This window comes from Mus musculus, chromosome 5, assembly GCF_000001635.26.
Source record: "Mus musculus strain C57BL/6J chromosome 5, GRCm38.p6 C57BL/6J".
In the NCBI taxonomy this organism is placed as follows: Eukaryota; Metazoa; Chordata; class Mammalia; order Rodentia; family Muridae; genus Mus; species Mus musculus.
The window spans coordinates 14142211-14156221 of record NC_000071.6 but is presented as its reverse complement, the minus strand read 5'-3'; the positions used below and the strand labels follow the sequence as shown (position 1 = coordinate 14156221).

The 14011-nt window shown below is 36.0% G+C and overlaps 1 protein-coding gene across 1 annotated transcript in view; it reads right to left on the bottom strand.

Annotated features, from left to right (window-relative positions):
• Positions 1 to 14011, bottom strand: part of Sema3e (sema domain, immunoglobulin domain (Ig), short basic domain, secreted, (semaphorin) 3E) — a 231414-nt gene that overhangs the window by 100468 nt on the left and 116935 nt on the right. Inside the window, exon 2 of the mRNA NM_011348.2 lies at positions 12188 to 12348. Coding sequence (NP_035478.2) covers positions 12188 to 12348 — 161 coding nt within the window. The remainder of the gene's footprint in view (positions 1 to 12187; positions 12349 to 14011) is intronic.

Below are 14011 nucleotides of genomic sequence, written 5' to 3'. Positions count from 1 at the left end.
TTGAAATCTATGGATAAGGAATAAGAAGGCCTACATCAATAATCTATATTAATATTAATTAATCAATAATCTAAAATTAAGATGGGACTACACTCAAACTAGTTATAGAATCTGTGGGTTTGCTATTATATTGTCCAACATATTAAGCTTTTTCTATGCTTAACACATTTAAGCCTTAAAATATTGATCAAACAATCCTGATGTTCAAAGAATTAACAACATTCAATATTAATGCAAAACAAAATGTGTTGCTGCTAAGCATGAATCTGCTGGTCAGAAAATGTAATATGACATAAATCACTATGTTCTCTGGTTTCATCTTGACGTAGAGTTCAAGGATGTATATGTACATATATACACATGAACATGTATATGGTATATGATATATCTGTATATATACTGTTTCAGACAATCTAAATCAGAATTTCTTCCTCAATACACAATTATAATTGAAATAGGAAATATGACAAAACTTGTCTAACTTAAGCCTGAGGAACCCTGATTCTCTGTGAATGGACACCAATCTCAATACAGAAGCTGTGGACTGAGCATCATCATAGACCACACCTACCTAGAAGGGTGCTGCTCTGTAAGCAAAAGAAATGTTTTCTCTTTTTTCTCTTCTCTCTTCTTTCAGTGTTAGTATCTTAATATGGTCACATCTGGATCAGAAATCTCAAGATGCTGCAATACATTTCACCCAGAACAAGTTTTTTGTCTATTTCAGGCAAACCTTCTCTTGGAGTTGAGGATTTTAGGTTTTTTTGGTTTGTTTGTTTTTTTAGTTTTTTTTTCTTTCTTTCTTTCTTTCTTTAAACAGTGGGAGGTTGCCTGCCTTTTAAATTTTCCTTAAAATGTCACAGACGCGATGATGAGAACAGAGTTGAAACCTAAAAATTCTGACATCATTTGGGGGTATTTTGAGACTTTTAGAGAGAATGATATATAAATTTTAGCAGTGGCACGGTCTCATATAAAGTAACTGGAATTATAAAATGAAAGCCTTAGAATGTAAAGAAAGATTTAGCATAAATATTCAACTTTATTTTTCTGTGAAAGTTAAATGTGCTTCATGAATATGACAAAGATAGAATAGCATGGTATTTAAAGATTAAAAATATTATTGCATGCTTAATTAAGTATAATGAATAAATGAGATTTTAAAAATATGCCATTCCTAAAAACTACATAACACAGTATGCCTATAAATGGTAGGTTCTTCTCGTGTGTGAGTGGAAAAACTCAGTCTTATATGTCCACATAGTTTGGTTTAAAATATAACTTTATATATCTAGAACTACATAATTTGATTATTGTTTCTCAGTAAATAGATATAAGGTCTAGATATACATTACAGTTACCTGGGTTGACTGAAGGGGTAACACGTACTCCTCAATTCACTTCAGGGGTGGGGTTAAGGCATGGACAGTTTTTTACAAGATCATTAAATGACTACAAGGTGAAGTTAAGGCTGAATTTACTGGCACAAGTAGAACAGTATTGGAGGGGCAGAAAGCGCACACATAAGAATTGAGTAAGGTGGTAGTCACAGAAGGCAGATACAATGAACCTAAAGGAAATTAGAAAATATATTTTTGGAAAGTGGTTTTGACAATGAATACAGGAGGATTTGAAAGAGAGGACAGTGATGATGGTTTATGGTACTGTTTTTGATATATGCATGCACACACACTTTTATTATTCCACTGTATGTGTATCAGTTATTTTCTATTTTTGTGATAAAGCATCATAACCAAGGCATCTTATAAAAGAGTTTATTTAGGACTTATGGTTTCAGAAAAATAAGAGTCTATCACCATGTTGTGAGCAAGGAACATAGCAGCAGGCAAGCAGGCATGGAGATGGAGCAGCTGAGAGCTCACATCTTAAACCGCAAACAGCATGAGACAGGGAGAGAGGATTAATCTTCCTTCTACAAAGCCAGACCTCCTAATCCTTTTGTTCTACTAACTGGAAACCAAATGCTCAGACATGGGAGCCTATGGACGCTATTCTCATTAAACCACCACACTATGTTATTTGACTTACCTACATCTTCATAGATGGACCTAATCAGGACCTTCATGTATGAGCCATTTTAGCATGTAGATTGACCAGTACATAGTCAATCATAATTCAGTATAGGAATCAAAATTATACAGAAGGATAAGAAAAGACCAGGGAATGTTCTGCAATAATAATAATAATAATAATAATAATAATAATAATAATAGTTTGGAGATTTAAGGGAAACCTGAAAGCATAATCATGAAAGGAAGAATAAACAGAAGTAGTCTGATTAGCTATGTGTTGGGTTGAATAAACTGAGATTACGTGTAACAGTTTTCTATAATCTACTTTTTAATCTGGAATATTTGCTATAATTTTGCTCAGAAATCTTAGAATTCTGTATATCTCAGTAACCTTAACATTTTCCTTGGTGACCCTGTATCCTTACTTTATACCTGTAAGTATCACTGAACATTCAACATATAGTTGTAGATAGATATAGTTATAGATAGTAACAGGACACCAAAATATTAAGAACTACAAAAAAGGACATTTGTTTGATTTTTACAAAGAGGGGAATATAAAATACAAATAAGGATGGAAAAATAACCAATTGTAAAGGCAGATAAGCATATCACATAGAAAACAAGTGTCACCTTATGGAACAAGAGGCATCCTCTATGGGTAACAGGAGAGAAGAGGGAAGAAGCCTCATAGATTGATTTGCTGATTGCTGACAGTGAGAACCAAAATGTTTGATGATTTCAATGATCCAAAGGAAGATTAGTAGTCACTCATCTTTCCTGGGAGATCATGCAGGCTAATGCATCATGACACATCCCTGTTGACTGATGACTATGGTCATGATGGGCAACTGACCCTTACCCCAGGTCAATAATCAATACTTGGAGTCACATCCCATAGGGCTCTGTAAGGCCCCTAATTTGACTTCACCCTTCTAAATGCCTTAAATCCTTTTGTTAAATCCCCTGGAATACCATTAACACATTCCTCCTTATTTTGCCATTTTTCTTCTTTAACTTCTTTTAATTAAAACCAATTCACCCCTTGAGAACACTGGCACCCTACCAGCTGTCTCTAAAGATGGTGACTTTCTTATTCTGGTTAAGATGGTTTTTGTTTTTGTTTTGTTTTGTTTTGTTTTGTTTTGCCTATTCTTGTTTAAATATCATCTATATTTTCAAAATTTCTCCCAATAAAATCTTGAAATATAGCAGTGAAAGGAAAGTTCTACTCAGAAATTTGTAGAATCACGCTCATCTCACTCTTACAGTCATCTCAAACCATCATTGGTGCTCCTTCTTCTAAAATGGAAAATTCTCTTCTTTTGACATTCCTGTCTTTCTCTTCACAAACATGACTTACCACCTATCACACCAGCCAGTCAGTTCCTGATCCTTAATTGTCCCAATTATCTGGCTTTCCAAATTAACCATGACTTCATTCTCCCACCCTTCAGTCTAGTTCAGTAGCCATAAGCCACAGCTGGTAACTGAGCATTGAAGTACAGTGTGTTATCAAGTTTTCTTCTTTGGAAAATATCTTTTTGCCCATGCTGTTCTCCATAGCACCCTCTATACTCTTCCCCACTTCAAGCCGCTTTACTCTTCTTGTACTAATTATCATATTTGAGATTATAAAATGTTATTTTATTTTTTTACTACTAACTCTAAGTTTTACACTGTATATCATCCATACTAATATTGTTAAAATTATAATCAAATGAATTAAAATAACTAAGACGGGATTTGCAGTTCCAAAGATAGTAATGTTTTCATGCAGAGATACATGAATCAAGAAACATGTTGAAGAATATGTGGGTCCTGGAGACCAGTGGGAAAACATAGGTGAATGTGCAGTGAACTGGCACCTCATGCACTAGTGGGAAAAGATTTGGCAAAGTTAAGTGCATCACTCTTAGTGACCTGGGAATGAAGAGTATACTATATTCATATGGTGGAAAATATTCCACAGTTTCAAAGTATATAACAACTACTATTTATTTTGTACCTAAAAACCTCACATGGTCTTTTACACCAAAACAAACAAATTTTGTATACTCAAAGGGGACTAATATTTGTTTCTTACAAGTGTGCAACAAAGGTCAGAAGAAGCAAAGGGACTCACCCAGTGTTACGTACACCAACTCAATATTTGAACTTCAAAATTAAACTAGGTTCCCTGGTTGCCATTCCATTTCTGACTGCCAAGAAATCGACAAGAATGATGAATACGATTAAATCTACAGGGCTGGAGAGATGGCTCAGTGGTTAAGAGCACTGTCTGCTCTTCCAGAGGTCCTGAGTTCAATTCCCAGCAACCACATATTTGCTCAAAACCATCTGTAATGGAATCTAATGCCCTCTTTTGGTGCATCTGAAGACAGCTACAGTGTACTCATATACATAAAATAAATAAATAAATCTTAAAAATAAAAAAAGATTAAATCTACAAAATAACATTAACTGAGCAAAAGCAAGAAACAGTCCTGGAAATTACAATATATTTTTATGTCATTTTTTTTTCACAGCTAAAATTACCTATACTAATAGAAGCAATGTGTAGAGAGTACCTGATAAAATAATTCTGAAAACTAAAAAACAAGAAAGAGTACCTACTTCTTTTAGCAGAAGATGGATAGAGATGTAGAGAGAAGATAAGTATAGTCATCCATGCAACAAGATTGGTGACACCCTCTTCTTGAGGTGGCTAGTGGTTATTATATAATCTAAGGCAGTGGTTCTCAAACTGTTGGGTTGAAAGAACCACTAATGGGGTCACTTATTAGATACCTGCATATCAGATCATATTATAATTCATAACAGTAGCAAAAGTACAGTTATGAAGTAGAAATGAAAATAAGTTTGTGGTTCTGGGTCACCACAACATGAGGTACAATATGAGGCAGCATGAGGAAGGTTGAGAACCATTGCTCTAAGGTTTATTGTCCAAAGTGCTCAATCTAAAGAACAGATGAATTGATTTCGTTTATCAGTTAGATCTGCAACTAAGCTATGTTTAGTTTTGGTGGTGGTAGCAATGTTAATGGGAGGGTCTATTAGATGATTGACTTAGAGTAATACTCTAATAGTGACCGGAGATATTTCTTATATTATCAAGTCATTGAAGATTATTTGTACTCTACTAGAGGTATTTTCTTTTCTGAAAATGATTAGAAGCAGCTTCTAGAAGGAAAAGATAATTTGGCTTTATGGTTTCAAAAGGATATGCCCCAGCAGATGTGGTGTCCAGAGCAGGAAGCTGAGAGACCACATTTTACTGCAAGCAAGAAGAGGAGAGACTAAGAGACACAGAGAGACAGTGACAAAGAGACAGATAGACATACACACTCATACAGAGAGACAGAGGGAGACAAAGAGAAAGAGACAAAGGGACAGAGACAGAGGGAGAGAGAGGGAGAGAGACAGAGGCAGAGGGACAGAGACAGAGAGAACTGAAAGCAGGGTTAAGGTCCATGTTCTCAATGTCTTCCTCAAAGACATACTTCCTCAGGAAACCTCCCCCTCTTAACCCTTTTCAGATTGCTCCATTAACTGAAGGCAGAGTGCTCCAAGGCCTGAACTTATAAAGGATATTTTTCATTCAGATCATCACACATGCTATTGGTATCTACTGGGTAAAGATTGTGGATGCATTTCAAGAAAACCACCCTCCCTAATAGAAATGGTTCAAGAGATCAGAAGGCATAATCCAAATGTTGACAAACCAGGGGTAGAGAAAGTAAAGCAGACAGCATTGAAAATATAACTGTTGACATTTATCCAATCATAGATTTTCAGAACTGAGATCACTGAAGAACTCAACTTATTGTAAACCCATTCCTTTAAAACTGATATTCTGTGAAGTATACTTCACTGTGATTCTTCTTTAAGCAGAAACAATCGAACAGGGCTTACTGGGTCACTAGGAGTTGTGTTACTATCATTTGAGTGAAACAGGCAGGACAAGTGCAGAATAAGAAGTGTGCATGAGTTTTCCTCTTAGAAATGCTTTCATTGTGTCCCATAAGTTTGGGTATGAAGTGGCTTCATTTTCATTGAACTCTAAGAAGTCCTTAATTTCTTTCTTTATTCCTTCCTTGATCAAGGTGTCATTGAGAAGAGTGTTGTTCAGTTTTCACGTGAATGTTGGCTTTCTATTAGTTATTTTGTTATTGAAGATCAGCCTTAGTGCATGTTGATCTGATAGGATGCATGGGACAATTTCAATAGTTTTGTATCTGTTGAGGCTTGTTTTGTGACCTATTATGTGGTCAATTTTGAAGAAAGTACCATGAGGTGCTGAGAAGAAGGTATATCCTTTTGTTTTAGGATAAAATGTTCTGTAGATATCTGTCAGATCCATTTGTTTCATAACTTCTGTTAGTTTCACTGTGTCCCTGTTTAGTTTCTGTTTCCATGATCTGTCCATTGGTGAAAGCGGTGTGTTGAAGTCTCCCACTATTATTGTGTGAGGTGCAATGTGTGCTTTGAGCTTTACTAAAGTTTCTTTAATGAATGCGGCTGCCCTTGTATTTGGAGCATAGATATTCAGAATTGATAGTTCCTCTTGAAGGATTTTACCTTTGATGAGAATGAAGTGCCCCTCCTTGTCTTTTTTGATGACTTTGGGTTGGAAGTCAATCTTATCAGATATTAGGATGGCTACTCCAGCTTGTTTCTTCATACCATTTGCTTGGAAAATTGTTTTCCAGCCTTTCATTCTGAGGTAGTGTCTATCTTTTTCTCTGAGATGAGTTTCCTGTAAACAGCAAAATGTTGGGTCTTGTTTGTGTAGCCAGTTTGTTAGTCTATGTCTTTTTATTGGGGAGTTGAGACCATTGATATTAAGAGATATTAAGGAAAAGTAGTTGTTGCTTCCTGTTATTTTTGTTGTTAAAGTTGGCATTCTGTTTTTGTGGCTGTCTTCTTTTAGGTTTGTTGAGGGATAACCTTCTTGTTTTTTCTAGGGCAAGGTTCCCGTCCTTGTATTGGTTTTTTTCTGTTATTATCCTTTGAAGGGCTGGATTCGTGGAAAGGTAATGTGTGAATTTGGTTTTGTCGTGGAATACTTTGGTTTCTCCATCTATGGTAATTGAGAGTTTGGCTGGGTATAGTAGCCTGGGCTGGCATTTGTGTTCTCTTAGTGTCTGTATAACATCTGTCCAGGCTCTTCTGGCTTTCATAGTGTCTGGTAAAAAGTCTGGTGTAATTCTAAGATGCCCCAACCGGTAAGAAGGACACATGCTCCACTATGATCATAGCAGCCTTATTTATAATAGCCAGAAGCTGGAAAGAACCCAGATGCCCCTCAACAGAGGAATGGATACAGAAAATGTGGTACATTTACACAATGGAGTACTACTCAGCTATTAAAAAGAATGAATTTATGAAATTCCTAGGCAAATGGATGGACCTGGAGGGCATCATCCTGAGTGAGGTAACCCAATCACAAAGGAACTCTCACAATATGTACTCACTGATAAGTGGATATTAGCCCAGAAACTTAGGATACCCAAGATATAAGATACAATTTGCTAAACACCTTAAACTCAAGAGAACGAAGACCAAAGTGTGGACACTTTGCCCCTTCTTAGAATAGGAAACAAAACACCCATGGAAGGAGTTACAGAGACAAAATTTGGAAGTGTGACGAAAGGATGGACCATCTAGTGATTGCCATATCCAGAGATCCATCCCATGATCAGATTCCAAACGCTGACACCATTGCATACACTAGCAAGATTTTGCTGAAAGGACCCAGATATAGCTGTCTCTTGTGAGACTATGCCAGGGCCTAGCAAACACAGAAGTGGATGCTCACAGTCAGATATTGAATGGACCACAGGGCCCCCAATGGAGGAACTAGAGAAAGCACCCAAGGAACTAAAGGGAACTGCAACCCTATAGGTGGAACAACAATATGAACAATATGAACAATATGAGTACCCCGGAGCTCTTGTCTCTAGCTGCATATGTATCAAAAGATGGCCTAGTCGGCCATCACTGCAAAGAGAGGCACATTGGACTTGCAAACTTTATATGCCCCAGTACAGGGGAACGCCAGGGCCAAAAAGGGGGAGTGGGTGGTTAGGGGAGTGGGGGGGGGTGGGTATGGGGGACTTTTGGTATAGCATTGGAAATGTAAATGAGCTAAATACCTAATAAAAAATGGAAAAAAAAAAAGAAGTGTGCATGGAAGAAGTTACCTTAGAGTGAAGTAAGCATAAACCCCAGTGCAACCAACACCCTGGGATCTGTCCCTGCTGTGGACCTGAGAGGGACATTTGGAAGGTTGACATTTTTGTTTGAATTAACTACATGTAAAAAGCTCTAAAGAACATGTAAGCTTTAAGCACCACAAAATCAAGATGTTTCCTTCAGTGTAGAAAAGACATTCGATTTAATAGTGTTATAAAATACTTTCATAGGCATCTTTGCTAGATGTGCCCTGAAGCTCTATGGCCTCATACGACACAATTGCCTCCCTGAGAATCAGCTCAAAAAACCCTGGTATGTTCCAGGTCCTCTACTCCTATATTACTTTCATGGGTCATTTCCTTCATTAAAATCTCATCTTCTGGCATTAAAGGCCTGAGGGTACAATTAGGCCAAAACAATAAATGAGAAATAAGAATGAGATCCAATTTTCCCTACTTGGAAAGGAAATCACATCAGGGTAGTGACTGCAGCAGAAGACAACAGCTGAGGAAAATTTCAAAGAGACTGTGTCCTAAGATGCCGATTATAGGACCTTCCTATGAGATGACCTGGTCCTGTCCAAAGATTACAATGTAAAATCATGGCTGTAATGCAAATACAATTCATATTCTATAAAGCTAGAATGGAAAGATTAGAAATTACCTTTTTCGAGCTAGAGAAAGTACCCAAGTTGCTGAAGGAGTCTGAAGCCCCATAAGAGGAACATCAATATGAACTAACCAGTAACCCCAGAGTTCCTTGGAACTAAACCACCAATCAAAGAAAACACATCGCAGAACTTGTAGCCTTAACTATATATATAGCAGAGGAATGCCTAGTCAGTCATCAATGGGAGAAGAGGCCCTAGGTCCTGTGAAAGTTCTATGCTCCAATGTAGGGGAATGCCAGGACCAAGAATGGGAGTGGGTGGGTTGGAGAGCGGGGAGGGGGAGGAGAGGATAGGGGATTTTCAGAGGGGAAACTAGGAAAGGGGATAACATTTGAAATATAAAAAAGAAAATATCTAATAAAAAATAGATAGCCTTTGTCTTTTTGAAAAAGTATTTTTATCTTGTGATGGGGGTGGACATGTCCCATAATGCATATGGAGTCAGAGAAGAGCTTTGGGAGTCGGTTCTCTCCTAGGTCTTTCAGAGACTCAACTCCTGTTGTCAAGTTTATCTCAAAAGCTTATACGTGCTGTGCCATCCCCTCAGTCAAAAATCTAGCAACTTTAATAGAGATTGATCTGGCTTCATATGATATTTTTTTCCATAATTTCATGCATGCATAAAATGAATTCTGATTACTTTCCCCTCTATCCTCTCTTACCTCCCTCCTGTCTCAGGATCTGTCTTCTCATCCCTGCTACCTCCTTTCCAATATTCATGATTTTCAATTTGGTCTTGTGCCCACTTGATTTAACAAGTGCCATTTATGTACACTAAATTCCACTGGAGGATGACGTGATCCCAGTGGGTACCAACTGCTGCCAAGGAGTCCCCCTCTGTCTAAACCTAGCAGTAGCAAATTGTTTAGCAGTGGGAGGTAGGGCCTCTTGAGTTCATCATCAAGCAATGCTTGGATATTAAAAGGCTTACTATTATGAGATTTAATTTAATTTTTGCCTCAACATTATATATTCTTTCACAGAAAATCTAATAAACAGGCATATCATTACTGAGAATGACCTGGAGAGAGAGAGATTAAGATGAGAAAAAGACAATCCAATAAGCAAGGGAGAACTTAGTTGGAAGGTCATGTGGATATATCTGGATCCAAGTACAAAAGTATTTAGAGACGAGGGCAGTCAATATGCTTATTTGAACTCAAATGAATGTCATCAGTTATCTAAAACAAGTGGTCAGCCATGAAATAATATCTGCAATGGTAGTTTTATATGAACTGAGTAGACTGTATTTACGTGTTTAGGTATATATATACACACATATATGTATATATACATATATATATATATGTATATATATACATATATATATATATATATATATATATCATAAAGTCCTCTTTCTCTTCCTACAAATACAAATCCAACTCATATGTAGTCTTCTGCATTGATATATTTGGTGTTTGAATTTGGGCAGTATCTGTTAAGTTTAATGATGATATACATATATATATAATATGTTATATATAATATGTCATATATAATATGTTTATATATATATATATATATATATATGTATATATATATATATATATATAATTTGACTTTGATTTTTTTCCTCAGAGGGTATGATTCAGAAAAATGTAAGACTAAAGCCAGAAAGATGTGGCTCTAAACAGCTGAACATTTACATAGGTGAGAGACCCAACTTATGACCTATATTATGCTGAAAGAGTTCTAATCTAATCACTTAGATTATTGGGATCTAAAATCTCTTAGGGGTTTGTCAAAACATCAGTGAGAACAAAAACTAAAGCATGATATGAAACACAATTTTGCTTTTACCAACAAATAGGAATGTTGCAGGAAGACAAGGAATAAGGTAAGAGAAAAGAAGGATATGTGGAAAGGAAGTGAAGATGCTATGAACTATCTTCATGGTTCTAATAATTCTAACATGCAATTATTATTTAGTCAAAAATTTTAGACTTTGTATATTGGGAAAATGAAGGACAGGTCAAGGGGAGGTAGGGCCTCTTGAGTTTGTCATCAAGCAACGCTTGGATATTGAAAGGCTTACTATTATGAGATTTAATTTAATTTTTGCCTCAACATTATATATTCTTTCATAGAAAATCACAGGGCAACAGGTGATGAAAATATGCTTGGATGTCTCTGATTTTAAAAAAAGTTAAAGGATAGTACATAAACTCAAACACCAACTCTATCAATGGACAACAATCCACAAATGGGGCTTTCCCCAGAACATTAAGAGTGCTAATTATACACTAGCTCGCTCTCGCTCTCTCTCTCTCACGAAGCTCTAGCCCCAGATCCTAGAGCACACATCTTACACAAAAATAAAAAAGAACCCAAAGAAACAGCAAACCAATTTAAATTATTTCCTCTAGGGATTAAGATTTGGCAAAAACTAGAGGATCCTGCTTTTTGTCATCTTTTTTTTTTAATTTGAAAACACACATACTTGGCCCATTTTGATGAACATAAAAATAAAGCATAAACAAAGTGGATCATTTCATGTGCATACTAATGCCAAAAAATATGATTTAAATTTCTCCGTGTTTTATATAAAACTGATACAACTCTGAAGATGTAACCCAATTCTGTTTTGTATAAATCGTTTTCCTTCGCACAGTTAACTATTTCCAACATATGATCTTACCTGTTGTGTTGCTGTTGTTGCTATTGTTTTGTTTTTGCTTTTTTCATCCCAAAGTTTCTTTGTGTGTAGCCCTGGCTGTTATGAAATTCACTGTATAAACCAGGATGGCCTTGAACTCAAAAGTCCCCGCCTTTCTAGTGCTGAGACTAAAGGCATATGCCACCACCTACTCAATTAATACTCTACTTTCCAGCAAGCTTAAGAAATATCCATCTGAGTTAACAATCTCGCCAAAAAAAAAAAAAAAAAAAAAAAAAAAAACAGTACATAGTTATACTAATATCGCATGTCCATATTTGAACATTAGAACAATACAGTCCATAGATACTGTTATTAATCTAGAATCATGCAATTCAGGTCTCAAGACAGTGGGTGTGGTGAAAATGGTCACTCACTATCCAAAAAGGTCAAATCACAAGGAAAGTGCCTCTCTACACGTCTTGATATCTTTGATGGGCTAGAAAGTTCATAATTAATGCTTTACAAATTTTCCCCAAATTGTTTCCTACTTAGTGAATATTTTATTTCAATTACACAACTATTCAAAACTTTAAAGTGGTAGACACAATGGGGAAAACGTAAGCTAACACCCACTTATACCACCTCTCTCTTCTTTCTCGCTTTAAACACTTGGTGTTTCAATACCTCTCTGTAGCCGTCACTGACTCGTTCCAAGTTCAGGGAATAGACAAGGTCTCTGCCTCCCACAAAGAGCCGTTCTTGATACTCATCCAGCAGCATTGTATGGAGATCAAGAAATCCAAGGGGGCTTTGAAATATTGAAGTCCTATTCAGTTCCAAAAGTTCTGAAATGAAAAGAGAGGTTTAAGTTGAGTACATGAAAACACATACTGCTGTCTAGAATACTTTTCTCGAAGTCCAGTTGTCACATTTGTTTCATAAATATGAATCCTTAAATTGAATTACTAAAAACAAAAAAGAATTATCCAGTCAACACTCTGTATCCATATGGATTCTGTCCTAGGTCTTCTAATACTATAATGTAAGGATGTCCCAAGACCTTTTTACAAACCGAGACTCATTTTACTTATAATCTAAGCATATTCTTCCTTATTCTTTGAGTCATCTCTAGAATCTAATAAGAAGTAAACGCTTTGGAAATGCTACTATACCTTATTGTCTGGAGAATAATGAGAAAAATGCTGGTATGTTCTGGATAGGTATAACACTGTAAGAAATTTACATCCATAGTTGAATCTTTGGAAACAATACCCACAGATACAAGGGAGAATCTGACTATATAGTCATGTGACATAATATTTGTGAGCATTAATATGTTTATTAATTTATTGATCTGAGTACCTAAGTAAAACTTAGTTGTAAGGTAAATATTGAATGCTTTTAAAATATGAACAAAACTATTAATAATAATAGGTACAGCAGAATACAATTGTATATAATTGTGCAATTATATAGTGCAAGGCCGTTTTAAAGCTTCTGTTTGCCTAGCAAGATGTAACATCTACACAAAATGTACACAAGTCTGTCCAGTTAATTCTAAAAGAATAACAACTCAGGAAAGTTATATTTCTACCTCAAACTGATATTGAAAATCAAAACCAAATCAAACTGCACAACCCTGGCAAGAACTGAACTGTAATCACAATCCTGATTACTCCTAAAACCCATTGAGTATCTGTTTCCCATGACTATGGAGAAGTCTGTCTTCATGCATTCTTGCCTATGCCAGGAATTACAAACAATATATATTTTGGGTACATATATTAAATTTAAGAAATCAGAATCTGGCAAAGTCTCCTGTGTATACTTTTTTGTTGGATGTACGACCTTTAGTTTAGTATGCCAGCTGAGTAATTAGGACTTCTAAATTGTACATATGAGAGCTTTTGGTGATGTGAAAGAATAGTGCCCCTAAAACCAGGCTGAATACATAATGGCGAAAGTCTCCATGGGAAACAGTAAACAGAGAAAGTCATCTCAAAGAATTTAATCCCTAACAGCTCATAGAGCATGCAGATTCTTACTGATTGGGATAGTCACAAGCAGTAAATGCAAGTCTGAAATATAACACTGAATATGAAATTGCTTTTACTCTTTGTTAAGAATCTAGGAGGCAGAGGGGTTGAGAGTTCAAGACCTGCCTGGGTTACTTAGTGAGACTGGTTTCAAATCAACAAAATGAAAACAATAGAATAAAAAAGAACGTGTTTCTTATCCAGTTTTCTGCACAAAATTGTGCAGAGTAGAGTTACCTCTAAAACTTCTGTTTAGATTAAGCAATACTGCACATTCAAAATTCCATATAGACATCTCATATGAGATATCGAACCACTTAGCCAAGTAAAGACTTTTAGACTAAATCTTGTGGGTAGGCCTGAAGGAATACCAGGTATTTTATTGGTAAAGAAAACTGGAATTAGAGAGAGTTTTGATAGAGACCCATAAATTCCAGAAGAGAAAAAGTCCCAGGTACTATTTTTTAAAGTT